The sequence below is a fragment of the Ambystoma mexicanum genome, chromosome 5q (assembly GCF_040938575.1).
Source record: "Ambystoma mexicanum isolate Mex_15411 chromosome 5q, UKY_AmexF1_1, whole genome shotgun sequence".
Lineage (NCBI taxonomy): Eukaryota > Metazoa > Chordata > Amphibia > Caudata > Ambystomatidae > Ambystoma > Ambystoma mexicanum.
Window position 1 is genome coordinate 1,292,245,545 of NC_090933.1, and position 26,224 is coordinate 1,292,271,768.

Sequence of the window (26,224 nt, forward strand, 5' to 3'; positions counted from 1 at the left end):
TGGATTTGATGCTCCTGAATTATTACCTTCTTCAAGACAAATTCAAGATCATCAACTTGTCTCAGAATCTCCAGGTCCTCGAGCTGCAGGACGGGCTGATGTCACTGGACCTCCATGATGCCTACTTCCATGTGCCGATCTATCCGGAGTACTGTGGCTCATCATTGGGAATACCCGTTACCAGTCCTGTCATTTGGCCTTTCCACAGCTAAAGGTCTTCACCAAGCGGTTGACTGTGGTTTCAGAACTTCTCGCGGGGCGTGGGGGCTGAGATTCACAATGTTCTCTTCTTGCACAAATCACTCATTCAAGCCTTTACCTTCATGCCAGGACTTGTGTCGGTCTACTGTTGCAAAGGCCCCTGCCTGGGGACATCTAACAGGGTCTCCAAGAGGGCCGGGTGCCTCCCCAAGCTAGTGGATGATGGGCTTGTGGTAGTATAGAGAGGATCCCCTAGTCTCCCTGACTCAGACCTATCTGTGGGCAGGGGATGTCAGCTGAGGCGTAAGGACATTGGGCCTAATTACAAGTTTGGCGGTGCAGGCAAAATGTGGCATTCATTCCATAACCCCACTTTGTTTGGCTGAAACGGAATTACCCCAACATTTACTGCCCTGCCAAACTACAAATTGAGCCTTGAAGTGGAGGATTTACCTACAGCATGAGGCTGATGGTAAATCCTCCACTTTAATACAAACAACTGGTGTATTTACCACAGCAGAATGACCACTTGCAGTAAATCTGCCAACATCCCCATGGACTCTAGAATTGGTGGCTAATACTGCCAAACTACCACTCAAAATACCGTTATAAGTCCATGGGACTGAGTGGCGGTAACAGTAACAGATACGCGATGCGGCTCATTGTCCCTTGAAGGGATTCAGTACTTGCCCTGGACAATGCAAAACTAAATCGCAACAGTGTCCTGAATCATGTGCCATTCATATGTTCAGAGTGAGCAGCACACTAGTCGGCATTGTCCCTTTAAGAGAGCAAGGCCCTATGAGCTAAAAGCAACAAATAGCATATACCACATGTATCTCCCACACCGCTACTGAGGCCTAACTTAGACATATGGAGTAGTTTGAAAATTGTCACACAACACAAAGCATGGGTGCCTGACCTCCTCAGGGACACTATGCATATTTCTAAGTGCACAGCAGTGTGAGCCTGCAAAGGCACTGAAACCAGGCTGTACTTCTCAGAGATCCTTGCTCTACAAAGTGTGCTGAACCAAATAATGCTATAGCCACTTTTCTTCAGCAACATCCATTCATACTGCTGCAAAGATCAAACAGCTGATCACAATGGGTCTTTTATATGATGACTCTTACCTAAGCCCAATGCAACAGTGAATACCTATTCTGGAGCACTCAGAGACGTACAGGCATAGGGCCAGAGTCAAACGTACAAGCGTACAATTCGAAATAGTGGCTCAGGACCAAGTTGTACACAGGTGAACTTCTCACATCTGACCAGTTACATCCTACGCTTACAGTTGCAGATCCCCACAAATGTCCCAGTCCAGAGGGAGGGTATACAAGACTTTTACAAACCCAGTGCCCACCTCAAGCTGTGTGGGTAATTGGGGTAGGATCTGGAGGTTGGATCAGGTAGCGACTGCCGTCCCCTGGCCACATAAGGAGAGTCTACCTCGGGAAAGGAGTGGTGACATCATCAGAGTCATCACATCAGACATGATAATGAAGAGGACACAGTATAACATGCAGCTAGCTACAAGGAATGAAGGACTCGCTAAAGAATGCTGGGATGATCTTGTAAAGGCGACTGCTCTATCCAATTCACAAACCTTTTGGAAGATAGTGGCAAATGGCCTAATATATTGTAAAACCCCAACTATTGAGAACAGAAATGTATCTGATCAATGGCTTGCCCACTTTTTAAACCTCTATAATATATGTGGCAATTATATAGTCTAGTCCAAAAGGTTGGATGATACTACAGAGTCCTACAGTCGCCACCCGAAACTCGGTGATCTGCTCCTCACTGTCTCCTTCCCGGGTTGATAGTAGATCCCTGGCTGCCGATTGCCCGCTCTCCCCTGTTGGCTCCCCACTCCCTCTTTCTCTGCTCCCCTCACTGTGTTCTTCCCCCTATGATTGTAACGCGCCCCGTTGCGTCCGGAAGCCAGGTCCGTGCTCAATAAATACCATAATAATAACAATCTTATTTCATCGCAACCTTGACTGAGGAAGTAACTAAATAAGGTCATCCCTAAAAATCAACAAAAGCCTATTATGATTTTTGTCAAGAGTCCTATGTAATGTATTTAATGGACTGACCCCCAGAAATACTTTTCTGTCATCCTGGAATAAGGCAGTTATAGTCCCGGTTTATCGTAAGGACAACAGGGCACTGCCAGGAAGACTCCTCTCTGGTACCTTCTAACTCTTATCCAGGGTCAAAAGGTCTTCTGGTACCGAAGGCCAAGCCTTCCGACTTAGTCCCATAGGAAGCTATCGGCCGATATCACTTTTAGATTATGCTTTTTAAATTGTTGGTAAATTACTTTAAAATATAAATTATTAACTGCACAGACTAAAATAATATCTGTATTCCAGGCCCAGTAGGTTCTATCAAATGGGTGAACACAAATCACCATGTCTTTAAGCTGTACCTGGGGGTGGCAACATCCATATTTGCCAAGCAAGAATTACTTTATGTAACGTTTCTGCATTTGGCAACAGCCTTTGACACAGTGGTCAGAAATAAGCTATGGCACCAATTTGACAAACTGATTAACATTCACAAAGCTAATCCAACACGTGCTTTTAAAAAAATGTTTTGCCATTCACCACAGAGTCAGACCGGGTTGTGTTGTGGCACCAGCCCTTTGTAATCTTCATGTTAATGATATTAATAAGATATTATGCGAACCTGAGGCTGATGTGCCTATAGTCTGGTGTAATTTCACCCCCCTTATAACACATGCAGTTGATTGTGCGTTACTGGCTCAGACACCCAAGGCACTACAAACACTTTTGGTCTGGTACATAGAATACATGAATAAGCAGGGCTTGAAGATCAATGCAAGTAAAACTGCAATAAGGATCTTTTCAAATAAGAGGATACCAAGGAATTTTGAAATGGGTGGGTCATTTATCCCGTACATTGAGCATTTTGAGTACTTGGCATTTTATTGTACATGTAATTTGTTGAGTACTGGTAATTTTAACAAAAACTGCTAGGAATGCAGCAAGATACTGGGCGAAATAAACTGCAGGTACAACCAAAAAGGGCATGTGCCATGGCACTGTGCCGTACAGCTGTTTGGGGTATTTCTGATGGCCAGATTCTGGAAAGAACTCAAAGCAGTTTCTGCAAACAACATTATCTCAATCGCTTGGATTACCTCAATCGGACCAAACTATGTCACACATACGGAACTGGGCATTAGTCTAGCACATGTCACATTGTTTTTAAATATAGTGGACAGTTATCATGCTGGGCTAACCCAAACATTATTAAAGGCCATGTGGTCAAGCAATAAAGCACACACTATTCCTTGGAAAATGTATGTCATAAACATGAGCTGTGATTTTAATAATATGATATCACAATGCACTTTGGAGAACTCAAGAGCAAAGGAAATTAAAAAGCTAATTAAAAATAACTAAAATTAGTTACAAAGGGCTTTTGAATTGCAGAAAATGAAGAATAAATCAACTATTCAGTTAATGACAATCAGTGGTTGCCACTAATATGTAGAAAGTCAGACATAGAAGACAAGAGGGCATGTTTTGCAACAAAGTTATTTTATTAAAGGAATTAATGCCTCGTCTGCCCCTAGCTCTAAAATGATGGCTTCCCTAATCTTCAAAGAAAAACAATAAACTAGTGCTTGTCACGATTCTGTACTCCATCCAAACCTATTCTAACCTTTCGTCAGGAAAACAACATAAACTTCGCCTGGTAAGAATAATCCCCCTTTTCTTGGCTTGTGGTGGCTGTTTTTCTGACCTCTGGCCAAGTGTGTGCTTGGTTCTCTTTCTCTCAGGTCTCGGTCTGCTGCTACAGTTCAAAATGGGTCCTTGATTCTTTTCCTCCTCCTAGGGCCATTTGCTCCAGACCCCCAAGCAAATGTTTTTGTCAAGTCAAAAATGTCCATGCTTACTTGAAATGTCTGATCTTGTGAGCCTGCGCCATCTCTGTCCCAAAAGGCTTTATGAATCAATCTGTGTTTCCCCTTGTTCACTCAGGAATGTCTTTTGCCTCAGCTCGGGTTCTCTGGTATCTTGATACGTTTGAAATCTGTCTCTTGTTCACCCCAGCTGGGCGCCTCACCCTCTTGCGTGTTATTGTATGTTTTAGCCACTTGTGGGATTCCTGGCTCTTTAGTTCAGTTCAACTTCTCACCTCTTCTACCCCTCCGTGGGATGCCTCAATTCTCATCCCTGCATAGTATAGAAGTCTTTTCAGCCCTTCACGGTTTCCCGTCAGTTTTACGCCCTTGTGGGGTTTCTCGTTGCTCAGCCCGTCCTGGGCTTTCTGGCCTCTCAGGCCATCTGGGTTTGGCAGTGTGTCCATCCCCTAGTGTGATATTTCGGTGCCTCACCGCCCTCCTCCCACTCCTCTCTGTCAGCCACATTCCTAGTTTGAGGCGGCGTTGTTCATCGGAGGAGGCAGCTTTTCCGTTCGTTGCAGAACTACGACTCTGTCTGCTTTGCAGTTGGATCTCCAGCTACAGTTCACCCTGCATGCTGCTGACAGGACTTTGGTGTTGATACTGCTGGACACCAATGCAATGTGTCTGTGGCAGCTCTGTCTCTGGGTCTCTCTGCAGTTTAAAGCTCCTTTGGTCTCCTCATTCCTCGACTCAACACTGTTCCGTGGGCCTCTGGTTTCGTCCGCCCACCACGCCTTCTGTGTGGCCATGCCTCCAGGCTCGTCCTGGAAGTGCCACATCCCTTCCTCTGCACTCCGGCGCATGCTTCTGCCATTCACCCTCAGCCTGGATCTTCCCCTTACTGTAAGGGTCACAGGTCCTTTATGTTCCTCCCCGAAATGAGAGGAAAGGCTTCATTAGTTCAGCTCATTGTGCAAAGATGTTTCCAAGGTCAGGTCAGAAACCAAACCGTCCACCTTTAAAGTGCCCTCTACACTATTGTACTGCTCGATTCCCATAAAACCAACAAACACTTGTGAATCAGTGTTACAGGAAGGTGTAGAAAAACCCTCACTTGGGGATTCCTTGTGCCCAAGCGGGGGGGGGGCGCTTAACCCTGTCCCCTAGGGGATGCTAAGCATAGCAGGCTCGCCTCCCTAGTCCCAAACGGGGTGGTTCCAACTTGGGGGGTGGGGTGGGAGTATTGACTTCCCTGGATTCATCACAAATTTCTGACCTGACCCACTTTAGAAAAAAACCAAATCCTGATCATCCACCTGCGATTTTACTGTTTACCTCTCAATTCAATAACAGCTAAATAGACTGGAAATCAGGACAGGAGGGATATTGGCCCTCATTACGACCCTGGCGGAAATCGCGGTGCAAAATGCACCATGGAGCACGGCAGAAAGCTGCCAACACCGCCATGGGGGTTGGCGGATTTTCCGCCCCATTCCGACCTTGGCGGGGCGGTAAATCCCCAATCCCCATTTTACCCTTCCCCATTCCCATTTTTGCCCCATAGGGTATAATGGGAGTGGGGAAGGCGTTAATTACGCCACCGTAAAATACGGTGGCGTAATTAACATCAAGGTCCCGTAGCGCCATGGATTTCTCCGCCCGGAAAAACCAGGCGGAAAACGGCTCCATGGCGCTACGGGAACTCGTAGTAGGGCGGACGGGTCCGCCGCGAATAACGCTGGCGTAAACCCACTCTGCCAGGGTCGTAATGAGGCCCATTGTCTGTTTTGTTTGATGTCTATTGAATCTGTTTTGCATTTTCTATTTTTAGTGAACTATATCATGTCCCGAGGAAATATGTATTCATTACGATCCTTATGAAACTTAACTTTCGACAGTGCAGCAATGTTTTATTTGTTATCAGCAGTTAATCCTTTTCATGTGATGGCTGTTTTACAATATGTACGCTAGGCGCTAGGTATATGTAATCAATTAGCATTTTAATTACATATCTTTCTTATTTTAAATGTACATTACAGATTTTGTAAGGTTTGTCATTTCTTATGTTCTGAATGATACTTTTATGGCTATTTTTAATTGCTGAATGAAATTATACTGCACTGTAGTTGAAATACAATCCATTAATCCAGTGTGTGTTACTCCTATAGCTTTGTCAGTGTATTCAATAATAACCTGGCACATTTTCTCCCAACAGATTGAAAGACGAAGTTATGCAGATGACAAAGGAGCATGAACGCTGCCAGAAGGAGGTGAGGCTATTGCACACTTCACCTATGAAGCTATGGTGGTGCACATCAACAGCACACCTCTTCCTATTTTCCTCCACAGTGCAAGGACTGCTGGTGTGTGGAGGCAGCCCAGATCAGTGGATCCATGTGTAAGATCGGCAGAGTGAACCGGAAAATCTGTCAACCAAATGGTACAAAAGTATTCCATTTGCCAATTTACTGCTAGGAATAATGGAACTATCTATCCCAGACTGTGCTTACTGTATATCTATATTTTCAGCATTGCTGAAGGTTTACAAGTCCGTGCCTTCTGTGTTGCTGACATATTTTTATGGGCAACGCAGTTATCACTCACACCTCCCTGGAACCAGCCAATGTACCTTTATTTGGACGTCATTTTCGTTCTGAGGCGGCTCGGAAAAAAATGCCAGTAAATAGGTTTGCCACCATTCATTCTGAGCTGCCTTATTTTTGTGCATTTGGAAGACTGAGTTGTGGAGCGGAGCACATATACTATGTGCGCCCCCATTTCGCACTCCATCTTACAAATGTGGGTGCTTTACCTACATCATGTATATTCATGCTGGCGGTACTGCCATGGATTCCTGTGGAATCCGCCAGCAAATTACCAGCAGACTCATTTTTCATTCATGACTACAAGTACATTGTACATCAATGGCTATTCACAAAGACCCCTATATGGACCAAACACCGTTTACTGCCTACTGCACTTTGCCTGCACAGATAGTCTTGGTTTGCACAAAAAGAAAGATCACATGGCCTGGTGTAAGTCGCTGGAAGTTCAACTGAACTGAAAGTGTTGCCAAGCTGCAGGGAAAGGGAACTACGTTTGGAGAAAAATGTGAAATGTGTTACTGCAGATTTGCTCAAATCCCAAGACTGACTGGTTGGTACAGGGAAAAACTGGTACAGGAGCAATCTGACGAATCCTGTGTAGTGATCACTAAACCCCAGCCTAAAGTCTCCTCCCATGTGGCAGGGGATCGCAGCCGTTACCTGATCCTAACCCTGGGGGTGGTACCATGAGGGAGGATCATATGGGAGGAGACTGCTGTCAAGGGGAAGAGGTGACTACTCAAGGAGAGACGAGAGGATGAGAGTCCCATAATACCCAGATTTCTAATGGCATGCTGTCAATGTGCTATCCCCTCTCCCAGAACTACCCAAAGTACAGGCTATGAAAAGTCTGCTAAACATAAACATTGGAGGTTCAGGAAGTAAATATAACAAACTCACATTTTTATTATTCTACCTTATATAGAGTCCCTGAACACAAGGGGAAATCCCATCCTCTTTTCACAACCTCCCCTAAACTTGACAACTCTCAAGTTCACAACTCTCAGTTCACAGAATCAGTTTGAGTTAACCAAATATAAAAAGACCAAAAACATTATAGACTTCAGAACCTATAATGACTTTGGTACTGAAACGAAGAAGAGGGACTAGATTAAAAGTACCATGAAGGGGAGACCACCAGGGGGAGTGGATCAAAATGGCCATGTGAAAGACCAGCTCCGTGTTCCCCTGCTCTGATGCAGAGTTGAGTTGCTATGCCCGACCCCAAAATCTGTAGTTTTGCTGCATTGGCTACCCCGAATATTGGCTTGACAGTGAAGGCGCCTGCCATAAAGTTTGTTGTTTGAATCCCGATGAGGATCGGCAGAGAGGTGGCGCCTAATGCTGTGTAAGCTGTGAGCCAGGGCCTGTGGTGGGAGACCCGGCACGGCTCCCTGATCGTCGGACATCAGGATAGCTGCAGCGGAGTACAAGCGGTGCCTGCAGATCTGGTGCCTGACACTGTGGGACATCATGCTGGAAGCTGTGGGGGATCTGGCTGGGCCCCCTCGTATGTAGCAGCGAGTCGAGGCAGTGTACGGGCGGTGCCGACTGTGCTCCGGACTGCCGTTAAGGACCGCATCAGCGAATTGAGGCCAGGTGCCGACCCCCCTGGAAGTGAACTGGAAGAGATGGCGGGAGACCGGGCTGGGCCCTGGTGCTCGCTGGGAGAGCAGAGGTTTTGCAGGCGGCGCCCATGCTATCCTGGTCTGTCATTGCAGACTGTGGAGGACAGTGGTGGGGAGGCGTCATCCCCCCCTTGGAGGTGTCTGGCCCTGCGGACGTTGGAGAAAGCATAGGAGGGCGGCAGGTTGTGTCTGCAGAGTCTTGGGCAGTCGTGACAGAAGGTGGGGAGGAGTCAGTCCCCCTCCAGCGGGGAGGTGTAGGCCCCAAGTGGAGGTAATCAGTAGGAGATAGCTGGCAGCTTGGCTGAACCCAGTGGAGGGCTGGTGAAGAGCGGGTGCCAGTGGCGATTGGAAGAGGCCCTGTGGAGTTGCTGTGTGCGGGCCGAGAGCCCTGGAGCATTTGCCTTGCATTGATGACAGTATAAGTGGAGCCTGACAGGTGGTGGGAGCATGTGCTCAAGGGCTGGATGGCGGGTCTGGAGGTGCTCTGACAGGCCAGTGCCTGTTGCTGGGATCACTCCTGAGCCGCAGTGAACTGTTGTGAAGTAGAGGGGAGGCTCCTTTTTGGTTGGAGAGAGACTAAGGGCTTCCTACACATTCTATCTGGTGGCAGAGGTGTACTTTAGCAGTGTTAGGCGCCTGCTGCAGGTGGAGTGCAGCTGGGACTGAAAGGGCCCTATGGTGTTGGGACCTGGTGAGGCCTGTGGACTGGTCTCGCCTGTACCCTGCACTGGAGGTGGTAGTCGGCCACACAGGGCGAGAGGTGGGCCTGGAGCTGTTGGTGTGAGGCAGTTCAGGATGGGCAGGACAAGTCCAGTGGTGGCAGGGGTCGGTGCTGAAGCTCTGGACATCCTGGAGCAGAGTCAGAGCGTGGAGATACGGTCCCTTGAGCAGTATGGGAGGGTTGGTCTGACAGTGGACATGCACGGTTCTGAGGAAACCCCACTCCAGGTGCGGGATGTCAATGAGCCTATACCCTCCACGAAGGATGATGTCAGAGACATGTTGCAAGAAATCAGGGTGCTGGGGGGGCTATTCAGGTCTCGATTACAGATCTGCGGGGCAGGGTCAAAGTGTTGGAAAACAAGGGGGAGGGCATGGAAAGTAACCACCTGAGTGCCGATTTATTTAAAATGCGAGACCCGATTGACAGATCTGGAGTCTAGGGAGGAGGAGGTACAGTTGAAACTGGAGAACAGGGGGCGAACGAATAACCTCTGTATTTTTGGGCCGAAGGAGGAAAAGGGAGAGACCCTGAGTGAGGTGCACAGGAAGGTGAAGAACCTCATCAACATGCTGCTCCTTGATCAAGGAGGGAAGGAGGTGAAGTTGGAGAGGGTTCACAGAGGGGGCATGATACATGGCAAGGGCCCGAGGTCGGTTGTAGTAAAGTTTCTATGGTACGTGGACAAAGCGGCAGTGTTGGTTAGAGCGAAGCAGCAGCGGTCGATTCAGTTTGAGGGTGACTCTGTTTGGATTTTTCATTACCTCTCTTATTTTACCCTGTCCAGAAGAAGGTTTTGCCTCCCTCTAACCTCGTGGCTCTCAGAGAGAGGGTCCGGGACAGGTGGACACATTGCCCTGGTGTTTGAGGTGGGCGATGCAGACTACAGAGTGTCTATGGTGTCAGAGGCCCCAAGAGGTTCTACGCCACCTTACTGAGAATGAGGAGGAGAGGGAGGGCCCGTCCCCGGGTGTTGGACGATGGGAGCCTTGGACAGGGGCTTGGCGGAGCGCCGGAGAATCCCAAAAGGGAGGAAATTCAGGAGGCTCAACACACCGTCACCAGTGAAATAAAGGGGTCTTGATGGGGTGGGGGCTTTACTTTAGGGTTCAGGTGCATTTTCTTGTGGAGTTGGTTTTGAGATGAGTGGGGGTCGGGGTAAGCTTCTCTTGGTGGCCAATTCTTCATTGGCAGTCTCAGGATTTTGGGGGTCAGGGAGGGTGAGGGGTCAAGGGGAGAGGTGATGGGAGGCATACAGTGTTTTGGCACTTCGGAAGGAGCATGGGGAAGGTGGTTATTTCTCTGAGGCTGGGTGGAGTGAGATGGATACAGGGCCATGGCGGATGTGAGGGTGACTAGGGGCGTGGGGGCGCCAATTGCTAATTGGGACGCTAAATGTATAGGGAATGAATGTGCCTACCAAGCGGTCCCTTATTGCACAGGAGTTTCAAAGGTTTTATTGATCCAGAATATGTGGATGATAGAGGGGGTGGAGTGTTGCATTCCATGTGGCCAGATTGGGCAGGTGTTTTGGGTTTCTGGTACAGTGAAAAAGGGGGGATTTGGGATCTTGCTCCAGAAAAGACTGCAGATTAGGGACCCCCATATTTGGAAGGGGCCTGTGGGAGGGCGCTGTTGGTTTCAGGGGAGGAATGTGGGGTGGTGATCTTGATAGCATCGCTGTATTGTCCCACTCAAGGTCAAAGTGGCTTCCTTGAGAACACTTTGCCCAGTATTTTATGGGACTTCAGGGGACGGCTGTTGTTGGGGGGTGGGCCACTTCAACTTGTGGGCCGATCCGGGGATGGCCCGAAGAGCATTGGGGGGGAGAGTTCACCCGATTTGCAAATAGGGGATGGAAAGTTACAAAAATACTTGACTGCGCTTGTGGTTTCCGATGTGTAGTGACACGTGTATTGATTATATGTGTTCAAAGGGAAATGTTGGGAAAAGTTCTGGCTTGTTACATGGTTCCGGTCAGTTGGTCTGACCAAGACTTGGTGTATATAGGGTTCGCCATGACAGGTTTGCGGGTACAGGACTCCCTGTGGAAATGTAATGATTCCCTCTGGGGGGGAGCTGCATGCCAAAGGGTGATGTGCCAAGCAATTTCCAACTACTTTGAGGTGTACGATACGGGTGAAGTAGACATTTGTATGGTGTCGACGGTGGCGAAAGTGACATGGAGAGTGGTGCTGATTAGGGAGGGCTCCAGGATGAAAAGGGTGCAGGGCCTCCTGGAAAACAAAGACATGTATCCCATATATATATTTCTGAGGCTTGTGGAATCTGCTTAGATCACATGCTGTGCATAGACCGACATCTAGTGGAAGCTGCAGAGTATTACAGTTATTTTCGAAATTCGAAAAGGGACGTCGACAGGGCGTGCCAGTAATACTATCCCTAGTGTGACATCCACTGTACACATGGTCCTTCACATGTCGAGGCCCCTCAGATTATTTTTTATCGCCATTGTAGATGGACGCTATTTCGCTGAGTTCTCCTTTCGGCTCATCGCCATTTATTATTACCAATAGTTTTTCTTACTATCCTTTGTATTCAACGAATTTGAGACCAAATCCGACAGCAGTGAAGAAATGATCATTGAAGACTCCAGTTGACGGATCCGTTCCGGCCTTGGAGGGCCGCTTCGGGCTTCGGCCCACACAGTAGGGAGAGAGGGGGGGACATTTTAGAATGTATATACCCCTTTTCGTACACCACACTCGCCTAGCTACTGTGTCCTTCCATGATGGATAGGAGCCCTTTTAAATTGTGCCCTAAGTGCAACAAAAAGTTCCCATGGGTTGACAGACTCCTTCTGTGTAACCTTTGTCTCCCTCGGGACCACGTCGAAGGTACATGTCTTGCGTGTAGACTCTTCAAATCCAAGTTGTTGAAGGGCCGCTTAACTAAATGCTGGGCCAACCATGCCAGGTAGGTCGAGGCCACCAAGTAAGTGGAGGGAACCTTCAGCGACGGCAGCAATGCTGCGGTATCCGATGGCGAAGGCGGCGGGGTTACTCCGGTTTCCCAAATGCAGGCCCCTGACCCCAACAGACAGGCCGGCGGCCTTGTTACGGGGATGACACCCGGCGGCGGAAGCGCTCTCACAAACCCCTCCACCAAACACACAAGCAACGGCAGAGACTCGACACATGTCGAGCAAACGGCAGCGCACGGCATCTTGGGAGGGGTCTGTTCAATTCATGTCCTCTGGGCACTACAGGTCGAGATCGCCACATGACAGGCCCTGGCTGTTGAAAGACAGGACAGACACCGTAGGTAAAAACATTCCCAAAGGTCCTAAGTGAGCTGACAACACTTTGATCTGCCCGTAGCCGAGATTCGACGTTCTGCAGTGTTATCGATAAAAAAAAACATACAGATGGGACTAGCCCATTTAGTTAAGAAGCACGTCCCAGAAGGCCTTGTTAAATCAAGGGAGTCTAAGAAGAGCTCTTCTAGAACCCCTCATAGAGATAAATCACAGAAGGATAGGCCCCTCACAAAAGTAGGGAACCTCAGGTGGAGGATTCCCTGTCTGAATCCTTAAAGAAAAAGGCTACGCTTTCTACTGTAGTCCCACCCACTCCAGAAGATTTAGGTCTCACACCTCAACCTGTGATCATTCTTAGTTCTGCCCAATGGTCAGCTGAAGATATAGATAGGGTCATGAAAAGAATGTCCTTCATGGCAAACTTTTATGAGAAAGACCCGGACTACTTCACAAGTTTTCACTCCACTCCCCCCACAACAGCGGCCTCTGAGTCTCACAACCCTGTTCAAACCCCTGCTAAGAGGTCTTGTCCCCGGTGAGCTAGTGCAAGATCCCACTATCATTGACCTATATGACCCGGACACTGATCACGAAGACCTCTGTGTCCAAGAAGTCCCAGACCCTTATTATGGGCATAATGAGGACAATGAGGGTGATCCAGATACAGACATGTACAACATGGACTCCCCAGTTAATCAGGACCCCCCTGTTGTAGACTCACCCAGAGATAATCAGCCTCTTCTGAACGACGTACTCGGCTGAGCATTTCCAAATATCTACCTAAGAGGATCCACAGGACAAGGATTTTGTTGACGAAATCTTTGGAGATAAAAAGGCTGTAACTCAATTTATTCCCCTTCTAAAGTCTGTCCAGTGAAAGTTACAACCCTCACTGGAAACAACCAACCAGACGCGGGCGGTGAACCCCTGCATAGAAAAACTGTTCAGACCTGCACCTTCAAACCCGCTGTACATTGGGGGCAGCTAAAGCCTGACTCGCTATTTGTTATTACAACATGGAAAAGAGCAGGTAATCCCCTAGCCTCCTCTGAGGTTCCTCGAGACGAAGAAAGTAAGAGGCTGTACACAATGGGCAGGAATGTGGCCTCTTCCGCTGCATTCCAGACCAGAATAGCTAATAACTCTACTTTATTAGCTAGTTGCAACTGCCATAAATGGAATGAAGTCTCAGCTTTACTCTCGTCAGACCCAAAACCCCTCAAGACTCAATTAGCACTGATGGCTGCAGAAGGAATGGCAGTTTCAAGCTGCTTGTTAAAAAGCAATCTTGACACTGCAGACAAAGTTTGCAGAATCATAGCTGAGGGAACCATTATTAAGCGTCACGCTTGGTTACGCCAATCCATGTTTAAGCCAGAGATGCAGGCCACTCTCATAAAATGCCCATCGAGCCCAATGTACTCTTTGGCAAGGCCGTCAAGGACGCCTTGAAGACAGCCAAGGAAGAATATGAAACACTAAAATCATTGTGCCATATTGACCAATAAACCTCCTGGCCAGGGGGGACACAGCACTTTTTGTCGCTCACGCTGACAGTTTTCCCAGAGGGGTTCCAGCTATAATCAAAATCAGGGAACGGCCTGGGGGAACAATCAAGGCCAAGCCTCTCAGAATTACCAATGAGGACCGCGCAGATCACGCGGTCGGGGAAGGGGCTCCTCCTCCAGAGGTGGTACCCTACGTGAGTAATCCGCTTCACGTGCCCTCCCATGCCTCTCCATTAGGAGGGCGCATTTCTAACTTCACCCAAGCATGGCAGGGAATCACCTCAGACAGATGGGGGCGGATATTGTATGGAGCTCCTCGAGCGACCCCGGAATCACCCCCCATGCCAGAAAATCCACTCCAGAGAAGACCGACACATCCTCCTCAAGGAAATCGCCACGCTGCTCCAAAAGGACACCATAGAAATCGTCCCGGCCAACCAGGTAAACAAGGGTACTTATTCAACTTACTTCCTCATGCCAAAGAAAGATCCAACAATGCGCCCAGTATATTACGCCCTGCAAACAAATATGTCAAGCCACAAAAGTTCCACATGACTACGCTACAAGAGGTTATCCCTCTGCTAAAAAAGGGGCATTACATGGCAACACTGGATATTAAAGATGCCTATTTTCATATTTCAATATTGCCAGCGCACAGAAGATTCTTGCGTTTCAAGATGGTGAACCAGCACTACCAATTCAAGGTGTTGCCCTTCGGAATAGCATCTGCTCCAAGGGTATTCACAAAGGTACTGGCAGTGGTGGCAGCACACCTGCGCAGGGAGGCAATCTCAGTGTACCCTAACCTGGACAACTGCTGATTACATGGGATTCTCCCCTAATTTGCAGGCAAAACATCCAAAGAACTATCAACTTTCTCTTTCTATTGGGCTTCTCCATCGATGAGAAAAAATGAAGCCTAGTGCCAAGTGCAACCAAACAGTTCCTAGGAGCTGTAATAAACACAGCGGGGTTGGTCTTTCCGTCAGAGTAAAGAGTCCAAAACATGTTACTGCAAATACTGCATTATCAATCCGTCCGCCAGATAAGCATACGCAAAGCTATGCGTTTAATAGGCATGATGGCATCTTGCATTTACCTGGTACCTCACGCGTGCGACCCATGCAGGAGTGGTTGGCGAACAGTGGTCTCAGGCAAGTGGCCAGTGGGACGATCTAGTGGTCGTTTCGCCAACACTAGTACAAAATCTTTGCTGGTGGAGAAGAGAAAATCTGTTGAAGGGGAAACCCTTCCAGGATCTTGAATTACAAGCGATTGTCACGAAAGACGCCTCACTCACCGGGTCGAGGGCTCATTATCTTCATTACAGAGCTCAGGGTCTGTGGCTCATGCGGCGGCACAGAACCACATCAATGTGCTGGAACTACTAGCCATATTCAAGGCCCTCCAGGCATTCACGTTTCACCTAGTGAACCAATCTGTGCAAGTCCTGACAGACAGCACTATGGTGATGTTTTACATCAACCAACAGGGGGGCACACATTCTCCAAATCAGTCCAGGCTTGTGCAGCCAATTTGGAGATGGGCACTCAAACGGAAAATATTCCTGTCATCACAGCACGTTCCAGGGGAACTCAACTCTCTGGCAGATTCTCTGAGCAGAGATCCCCTACCACAGCAGCACGGATGGCAACTACACGTAGGGGTCATATAACACCTCTTCTCTCAGTGGGGTTACTCCACAATGGACTTGGTCGCTACAAGCGAAAACAGTCAATGCTCAGACGTCGCGTCCAGGTTCCCTCAGCCGGCTCCAACTGCAACGCCCTATGGATGAACTGGTCAGGGAAATTTGCTTACGCTTTTCCCCCAACACCTCCCTGACCGATCTGCTCACCCAGCACGGGGAATTAACAGTGCACCCTCAACCTCACTCAATGAACTTGGCAGCATGGCTCCTGAAGTCATAGAGTTCGGATATCTTAACTTACCACAGAGATGTATGGATATCCTGAAGGAAGCATGAAAGCCTAACACTAGACACTGTTTTTCGACAAGTGGAGAAGTTTTGTAATTTGGTGCCAGTCTAAACAAATGAACCCCATAGAATGTTCTCCCTCCCACATTCTAAATTATTTGCTCCACTTGCTAGATTCAGGGTTAGTATTCAACTCTTTAAAGGTCCACCTGGCGGCCTTGTCAGCATACACCACCTCCCACTATAAGGTCTCATGGTGGAAGGTGCCCGTCATCAAGACTTTTATGGAGGGAGTAAAGAGACTCCACTCTCCCATTTCAATGTTGTACTCGCTAAGCTCATGGGACCCCCTTTTGAGCCAATGCACAAGTCAAGTCACCTGACTTACAAGACTGCCTTCTTAGTTGCTATTACTTCCATAAGAAGAGTTAGTGAAATACAAGCTTTGTCAGTGCAGGAGCCTTTCTTTATCATACATAAAGGCAAGCTGGTTTTACGTACTCACCCTAGGTTCTCACTTAAGTTCATCTCTAAATTTCACATAAACCAGTCTATTGAGCTACCGGCTTTCTTTCAGAACCCCACAAACTCAGCTGAGGTAAAACTCCACACACTAGATGTGAGGAGGGTGGTCCTTTACTATGTAAACAAGACCAGACTGCTAAGAAAAACAGACAAAATGTTTGTCTCCATAGCAGCAGGCAGAGAAGGAGACCGCATTTCCAAAAATGCCATCTCTATATGGATAGTCAGATGTATACAATTGTGCTAATAATTATCAAACAAAACACTGCCTTTCACGCCTGGAGCTCACTCCACAAGGAGCAATGGGGCCACTCTGGCTTTCATTGTAAATGTCCCTCTAGACAGCATTTGCATAGCAGCTACATGGAGCTCAATACACACTTTCACTCAGCATTACTGCATTGACACTCATTCCAAGACAGATACACAGGTGGGACAAGCGGTTCTAAGACATCTGTTTGCCCGTGAACCTCCTCACATCCCACCACCTTCTCCTAACACTGCTCTCTAATCTATGCCCAGCATGCTATCTAACCAGATTCCACAAACCTCAGAAGTGATACATTACTCACCGTAATTGTATTTCTGATGCTTGTATCTGCTTAGATTCACATGCGCCAACCCTTTCTCCCCTCAGAGAGAAGGCGCATGGATGCTTATGAGCTTGTCTGATACCTATCTGCTGGGATACAACTGTACTCATGCTACCTCATGTCAGAAAAAAACAAACTGAGTGACCTTGAAGCGTGAAGGACCATGGGTACAGTGGACATCACACTAGGGATAGTATTACTGGCACTCCCTGTCGACGTCCCTTTTCGAAATTTCAAAAACAACAACTGTAATACTCTGCATCTTCCACTAGATGTCGGCCTATGCACAGCATGTGAATCTAAGCAGATACAAGCATCAAAAATATGATTACGGTGAGTAATGTTCCTATATATATATATATATAAATATATATACATATATATATTACACGGCCATAGTAGTGGCCGTCTAGTTATGGTTAAGTTGATGTTTCCATAGGAAAAGCACTTTTTGGGCGGCGTATAACTCCTCTCCCGCCGGGACGAATCCTCACCAAACTGTGCAACAAATGGGCCACTCTGAATTTATTTGCAAAGTTTGATGAGGTTTGGTCCAGGGGGGTGGGAATTATATGGGGGGGGGTCCCAAAATTTCTTTTTTTCCATAGACATAATGGGAAAACATTTTTGAGCATGCCTACAGCCCAAACCGCTGGACGGATTTGCACAAAATTTGCAGCAGGAGCGGTGGCTTGGTCCCAAAAGTGTGTTTTTGTTAATTTGGTGTAAATCCGTCCAGTAGTTTTTTTTAAAATGACCAAAACATAAAGCAAAAAAATGAGTGATATCTATGTCGAGGGGCTGCCGTCATGACCATGGACACGCAACGTCTCTGCAGATTGCCTGCAGTGAGACGTGTTCAGCGTCAGATTGTTTGGATGCACCCGGCATCTTGGATCCGCTGACAGCGCAGCTCCCACCAGCGGCAACATGCTATTTCGAAAACTATTTTGCTGTGTCAGAGTTCTTTGGGAGGTTCAGACAGTAAGAGATGGGTGAAAAACTGTATTTGTTCAGGCGGTAGGTGTTAATGATGTAATCCCTATGCCCGCCTTGTTTGGGATGTTTGTAAGTACAGAAAATGAGGGGTCTCATAAGGGTAGTATTTCAGCCCGTGCTGTGCGCAGGCAACTTGAAACAGTTCTAAGGACACGCGTGATCTTAGCGAACATTGAAATTGAGAACATGCTGTAATTAAATTATTTTTTCCCTATGAGTGTGCTATTCATTTGTACACCGCACGGTAAAGTAGAAGTTGGTGCTCAATGTACGGCGAGCAATGCCTGCGTCTGTGTTGTAATGTTTTCAGATTAATATTGAAATCAGACTGGCGTCCTATGTTTTGAAATCTGAGGCGGCCACCTGGAGTCTTTGATGGGGATTTTCATATGTTTTTGCAAAGTGAGAATGTATGTGCCTTCTGAGTGAAGATCAGTTCATTTGCTTTTTTGGTTGCAAGCTCAGTAGGCCCACGCATTCAAGTGAATTCATAAGCGGCTATTGTTTTTTGACCTTGAGCGAACGTGAAACTTTAAAAGCTACGCAAGGAATCAAAGTTTGAAAAAAAAATACTATTTGATAAGGTTATAGTTTAAAAACGCTTGTAAGGAACATGAACTATCAGTTCACGAATATTCTTTGATGCAAACAGTTTGCTGTGTGACTTTGCCAAAAATAATGGAGGCTGTGAAGATGATGTAAGTTTAATGTTGACAACTGTACACTAATTGTGACACTGTAACTGAAGTATTATATTTTTGCGGAGTTGTAATGTTCCTCCAATACCAGAGAGTGTACATTGTTCGCGTTTGCAAGCTAAGACTAGAGTCACCGTTGGTGAACGTTATTTCTTTTTCTTTGAAATGTTATGCTTGCCCACATAGCTTTATGTATCAGTTTGCATGTTCTTTTGGTCTTGTGTAACATTACGACATGTAATTTTTTCTTGCTTGTCCATTCATGCTGCATCCATAACTGAATTACCATGTCACTGTGTAGTTGTCCTTTTTTTAACCCTTACGGCGAGTGCTGTTTATCTGCGTTTGTAGGGTGTCATTATATGTCCCCATGGTGAACTCTAATACTTCTTTTTAAAATATCATGTTTGGCCACTTACATTTGTGTAGTATTTTCCACAATCTTCGTGTCTGTTTTGGAAATTTTTCCTAGAGGTTGGGTATTGACACAGATTTTCTCTTACGTTTTCCGCTTAGCCACATTTTGCCGTACTGCGCGTGTCACGGTTTTCAGATGTCAAGTGACGGCTTCTTTCCACGCCAGATGCAACTGCTGGTGACCGGGTGCCTGTCCATTATAATGTTATAGGATGACAGGCTAGGGCCGCTCTGTCCCTACGCTGAACTAGCGACAAGGAGCGATGTATTATCATTTATGGTGGTGTAAAGCAATGGTGATGCCGCCGTTTTCGAAATACCTGTGCAAACAAATGGAGTGCTTCAACAGAAACGCATACTTTGCGTATGCAAAATTAACTGCATGTGTCTCTCCATGAACATTTTCAATGTTGGCCCTTGGAGTCATTGCTACAAATTATTTGCAAATGCAATTAGTCCGTTTATCTCTGACAGTTGTTTGTTAAATAAAAGTACTTTCCAAATTCTAAAATGTAACCGTTTTCTTTTGAAATCATGTGTATCATTTGGAAATGTAAAGTACCACGTTATACGTCGCTGTACGTTTATTTACAGGTTCTGCGTCACGGTACATACTGTTGCTTTTTCCTTGCTGTCATGGAAAGCGAAGAGGGGCTGTGTGCTTTGCACATCTATACTCTTCCATATTCTAAAATGTTACTGTTTTCTTTTAAAATCACGTTTATCATTTCGAAATGTAATGTACCACGTTATACGTTGCTGTATGTTTATTTACAGGTTCTGCGTCACGATACATACTGTTGCTTTTTCCTTGCTGTCGTGGAAAGCGAAGAGGTGCTATATATTGAACAACTGCCTTTCCTTTCGATAGTGGCCATCTTGAAAAAGGATTTTGTTTAACCAGAAATCCAATTTTTCGGTAGCACACGCTAATGTTTTGCACATCTATACTATTATTGTCAATTCTTATTGCGTCTATGTCCTGTACTGTGAAAGGTGGTTCTTAACGCAACATTTACTTTGTTAACGGATGGCTTTCTTTTTTGGTAGGACAGCTAATAAGGCCATTTGCAAACGGAAATTAGGATAGACGAATCAAACAGTGATATGGGGAAGTGGGTGACCGGTGCAAAAATATTGTGCTTTTGTTATTTCTAAGGTTGGGGCAGTGTTTGTCATGCTCCTTCATTACAGTAGTGCTGTTGTGTCTTGGGGAGGATGGATGGCCTTAGCTGATGTAATTTTCAGATAACTAAAACTTTTGCTGAAAGTATGCAATGTGCACTACATTATTAATGAATAACGACCAATACGTGTTGGCTCTGTGCAAGGCACATGTTGCAGGTGGACGTTCCTATATCAATATGAAATCTGTTTCCACATTGTCCACGACACAAACATCTTACTGTTAAGTGTTTACGGATTCTGGGACACGTTACCGTGCTGTACACCAGCATATTGTCAAGTGGTATTCTCTTCTAGGTGTTTGAATAAGTCAGAAATTGGTTTACATTATGGTTACGTGGCACTACTGTAAACCGATCATCTTTAGAAAAAAAACTTAGCAAGAGGGACGGTATGGTTAAGTTGCTCTGCTGAAAACCAGTGAAATTCAGAAAAAAAAACTGTTAAAGGGACGTTATGGTTAAGTTGCCCTACTAAAAACCCATAAAATTCACTAACAAAAATGTTGTTAAGGGGACGTTATGATTAAGTTGCCCCACCAAAAACCTGTGCACTTCACTAAAAAAAACTTTTCAAACGTGCCATTATGGTTCAAAGTAAAACCGAAAAACCCCTGAAATTTGCCAGTTATGGTAGGCTAAGCAACCCCTGAAATTCGCCAATATTGTAAGGACAATCCCTTGTGGAGGCTGTGCATGAAAACTAAATGCACATGTGATGTGATCAGTGATGTCATAAATTACATTTGTGATGTCATCTTTGATTTCCTGGGTGTTAGTCTTAGAAGTGCACGGTGGTGGCGCGAGTTATGGTTGCTTAGCTTACCATAACATGTGATGTCATCAGTGATGTCATTAATGACATTTGTGATGCCATCTTTCATGTCCTGGGTGTTAGTATTAGCAGAGGACAGTGGTGCGGGCAGTTATGGTCGCTTAGCCTACCATAACTGGCGAATTTCAGGGGTTTTTCGGTTTTACTTTGAACCATAATGGCACGTTTGAAAAGATTTTTTTAGTGAAGTGCACAGGTTTTTGGTAGGGCAACTTAACCATAACATCTGCTTACCAAAGTTTTTTTTAGTCTATATATATATATATATATATATATATATATATATTGGATATTATGGTCTTGGAGGGGGAAGTTCAGAGGGGGGTACGGGAACTGATTGGACGTGTGAGGGAAAAGCAGGAGGAGTTGAGGGTCTTGGAAATGGACACAATGGTGTATAAATTGCAATTCTTGCGACAGAAATATTATGAGTGAGGGTATAAGGTGGACGCTTTGTTGACGGCGGGATTGAGGGTGCTGCAGGCAGAGAGGTGGGTGGAGGGAATCTCGTATGATGGGGGAAATTATTCCACCGCCCCGGAAAACCTAGTTAACCAAATCACAATGTTCCTACGAGAACATATATGGGGAAGAAGGTGAGGAAAGTGGCAGAGTTCGAGGGGATGCCTCTCCCTAGACTGAATGGGGAGGGTGCAGGGCCATGGACACCGGTTCACGCAGGAGGTGGTGTTGACAGCCATTCGGCCGATGTAAGGGGGAAGTGCACCAGGGGAAGACGGTTTTACTGTGGGGTTTTATAAACAGTTTGCGGGATGTTGGGTCAGCATATGATAAAATGTTTAATTCAATTGTTGAGACGGTTGTTCTGTCGGGCCCTGATAGTCATGATACCGAAGGAAGGGACGGACCCCAGACTGTGCAAATCATACCAGCTGATATCCCTTCTCAACTCTAAGATATTTCCAAGTCAATGGTGTTGGCATCCCGCCTAGAAGAGTTGATGCTTTGGCTGGTTCATTCGGACCGGGTAGGGTTTATATTAGGGAGACAGGGGGCGGTCACAGTGAGCAAAACTCTGCTTCTTATGGATGCAGAGGGTGGGAACCCGATGCTTCTATCTTTAGACGCCGACAAGGTGTTTGATACAGTCGATTGGGACTTCCTCTATGCAGTGCTTCGGAATTGGGGGTATGGACAGGCCTCTCTCAATGAGATTAGGGCAATGTATGACGAGTCAGGGGCCAGGCTGCTGGTGAACGGGAAGATTTCTAGAGGGCTGACTGTGAGGAGAGGGACGAGGCAGGGGTGCTCACTCTCGTCCCTTTTGTTTGCGTTATCTTCGGAACCATTGGAGGGGCGACGGCGGGTGAGCTAGGGAATTTAAACTAGGGTTGTGCATCGATGATGTTCTGCTGCAACTGGATTCGGTACCAGCGGCAATGGAGGTGATCAAGGAATACAGGGCCTTCTCGGGCTTCAAGGTCAATAAGCAGAAATTGGTGCTGTTTCCCTTCGAGGTGGATGCAGGGAGAGATGTGGCACCCCTTTGGAACTTGGGGATGGTGTTGGAGCTGGAGGAGATAAGGTATTTGGGGGTAACGATTACCAGGGATTTCAGGGATTTTTATGGGGCTATATTCCCACCGCTGCTCGAGAAGCTGCTTGGCAAAATGCTGGGTGGAGTGCACAAACGATTTCCTCAATGGGTAGGCTTAATGCCTTTAAGATGAATCTCCTCCCGATATTCCTTTATTTGTTTCAGAGGTTCCCCATACATAATGCCAGAGTCCTTTTTTGTAGACGCGAGGGGGAGGATGTTCCTATGGTAGGGGAGGAAACAGCGCATAGCCAGAAGGGTTTTGCAGTTGCTAAATGAGAGGTGGTGTGGGACTCCCTGATCTGGGCCTGTTCCATAAGGCAGCACAGCTGAGGGTGCTGGTGCTGCATCTGTGGAAGGAGGTGTATAAACAGTGGGTTTACCTTGAGCGTTTGCAGATTCGAGTGAGAGAAAGCCTTGTGGATCACCCTATATTGGGTATCCTTTGGAGCATCTGGCGGCGGGGTGCTGGGGATGACCACATGTCCATTTCTGCTCAGTCATTTATGGGCACCAGTGACACACGACAACATCCCGTGCCCAGGAAGATTTCAGGACTGGTTTGAGGTGGAATTAGCCAGAGTGGGGCAGTTTTGGGTGAAGGGTAAATTAATTTCTTTGCAGGAGCTCAAAGCGGCTTTGCAGATTGGTTCTCTTTCTGTGTTTTCCTTTCTGCAATGAAAGGGGGTTTTGACAGCCGACAAATGGAGGGACTAGTTGCAGCAGGAATTTACGAGACCAGAGAAGATACTGGATTCACCGAATGGGACGAAAGGTCTTATCTCATTGCTTTATGCAGCGTTAGTAGGGGTGACTGGGGGGCCCAGCGGCGGCCTAAAGACCAGATGGGAGATGGATCTGGGTCGGGAAGTGGACCTGCATTTGTGGGGTGCTAGTATAAGCTGCACAGTATTAAGCTGCTACTCCGTTGGCAATACAACCCGGTCCGGCTGTCCTACATGTTGTCAGGGGTTAGACTGCTCTGCCGGCAGTGGTGTGGGGAGCCTGCCACGAACTGGCACATGTGGTGGTCGTGCAGGGAAGTCCAGGTGTATTGGAACGAGGTTCTGGGTTGGGTCAAAGAAACTGAGGGGCTGGTGTGGGCTTTGGACCCCATGGAGATGTTGTTTGGGGTGGAGGGTGCATGGAGGCCCCTTCCTCACCTGGTCAATTTTTTGCTGATAGCTGCCCGGCCATGTTTGATGATTTCTTGGAAAAGGTATCAGTTGCTGACAGTGGTGGAGTGGTGTAGGAAAGCCAGGGACATTTCTTTGATAGAAAGACTCACAGTGGTGCTGCATGGAAAAAGTGCCGGCATGGAAATGCAGTGGTTGAGGTTCCCAATGAAGTATGTGGATACTCAATCTCGAGAAAGGGTTTTGAGTTCACTGGGATTGGTAAATGGTGGGAAGATGGAAGGGTGTTGCCTCCCTCTAATCCCCGTCAGGTTAGTTGCCCATGATGGTTGGGGATGTAGATGGGTCAACATGTGGTACCTGCCCCAGAGAGGTGTGGAGGGAACAGGTCCTCTTGCAAAATGTGCTACAGGTGCTAATAAAGTGCTTATTTAATGCGGGAGATGCTGTGAAGGCAGCATAAGCACCAGCTGAGGCCAACGTGGGAGATGACGCGTGGTCATGCAGAGAAGGCGCAGCTGGAAGGGGCAAAGGGGAAAGGTACGCTGAGTGGGAGATTGGCTCCCAACATGCCGTGAACCGCTCTGGTAGAGAAGAAGAACCAGAGATCTCACAGAGCTATCTGAGGTTCTCTGAAGGACTGCACAGTCCTCCCAGAGCTGTCAGCAGTGCAGACGGACCCAAAGAGATCTGCTGCAGAACCCACAAGTCAAAATGAGACGCAAGAGGAAACCAGTCAGTTGGCCTGAGATACCAGGTCACCCTGGGGTGTTCCGGAAAAGACTTATATTTGAAACTAATGATTTTGATTACCGACCCAATGAAAAAAGGCAGCCAGGGCGCATCTTCCCTGATAAGAGATACCAATTGGGGAATAATTGGAACCCGCATTGCCAGAATCCAAGAGGCAGTAGAAGAATGATACAAGGGCAGCCAGGGCACAACTCTCCTGACAAGGGATATAATAAGGGTTATAATTGGTGGATAATTATAACCTGCATTGCTACCAGCCAAGAGGTTGCATGAAAGTGATACAGAGGTTGCAGGAGAACAGCCCTCATTATATGAGACATCAATGGGGTGGAACCTGTAACCTGCATTGCCAACAGCCAAGAGGCTATAGAGGAAGAATACAGAGACAGCTTCCCTTTTATGAAACGCCAATCTGGCGAGAGCTATGGTCCAGATTGTCAAGAGTCGAGGGACTTTAAAGAGAAGCAGTTTTTGTTCAAACCTCCTTACCTAGGATACTGGTGTGGGGAATCATGGAGCAAGCATTACCACTGAACCCAGTTGTAGTTGTAGGAGTTTGCATCCTGGCAGGCGAGTATAACAGGAAAGGGACCAATAGTAGTTAGTCCTGGCAGGAGAGTGTACCAGGAAAGAAGAATATGATTTGTAGAACTGTGTGGTAGAAATGTGTGTTGGAAAGAACTTGATACTTCTATCACCTTTTGTGATGAATTGTTGCATTACCAAGAGAAATTACTATGCTATTCTGACATAAGTGTTTCCTTTGAAGAAGAGTGATGTGCTAATAATTACTTGGCCTTTTGAAAGAGAACAGTTGTCTTGGTTTATGAATTTGTGTTCAAAGGGAAGACATTTAATTTGCCAAGCAGGAGACTGGAAAATAACTGTTGCTTTGATTTATGACCAAGCATTTGCCAAGTGGAAGGATCCAGTGAATGGAAAAGACATTTTGTGCTACTTTAAATGGAACATTGTTGTTGCACAGAACTTTATTGTATCGCATCTTTGTTCAAGATATTCCTGAATTAATCCAGGGGAAGGGAGAGTCCAACCCTGATCTCAATGAGTATTTTCGAGTTTGAATTGGTATATTCATTCCTTGTATGATTTTGTTGTATGAATGTGAGGGTCAGATACTTTTTGGACACCAGTTCAGTTTTCTTTAGTTTTAGTTTGCCAAGTAGGAGCATGTTTGTTAGGTCAGGGAAAGATAGGCGTTTTCTCACCCTTTTTATTTAATAAAATGGCAACTTTTGAGAAAAATATACATTTGTGTCCGTCTTGCATTTCTAGCCCTTCACAGCAAGCTCTTGATATATTTGTGATAATCAGACTTATCCACCTGTGTTTGTAGGTGTTCCACTAATTTTTATTGCGCTTCTCTAGAGATACCCATTGTGCATATGAAACAGGTGCAAAGTGCTGCAGTGCAAGTGCGCTGGCTTTTTTAAGATAATCGCGATGCTTCACACATTCGCTCAGCTTTGCCATTGCCACTCGAGAAAGGCTCATTTTTCAAAGCAGGTGTTAATGGAGGTACACCTCTATCCTGTCCATTTTGTAATTATATTTGTAGGGGTTAATATAACGCAAACATAGCTATGAAGCAACCGAGCCCTGACTATGTTGGTTGAAGATTAACACGAAAATATAAGCTAGCCTCATAGGGGACCAGTTCCAGCAGTGGATTTGGGAGGCCCTGCCCACAGTAGTGGTTTTCTCCTCGAGGGGAAGCTGAGGGACCAAGATGTGCCCTA

General features: G+C 46.6%; 1 protein-coding gene across 3 annotated transcripts in view; it reads left to right on the forward strand.

Annotated features, from left to right (window-relative positions):
- IQANK1 (IQ motif and ankyrin repeat containing 1) overlaps positions 1-26,224 on the forward strand; it is a 1,215,835-nt gene that overhangs the window by 871,672 nt on the left and 317,939 nt on the right. For all 3 annotated transcript variants that reach the window (XM_069621882.1, XM_069621881.1, XM_069621883.1), the window contains one exon: positions 6,303-6,357. In XM_069621882.1, the coding sequence (XP_069477983.1) occupies positions 6,303-6,357 (55 nt within the window). The remainder of the gene's footprint in view (positions 1-6,302; positions 6,358-26,224) is intronic.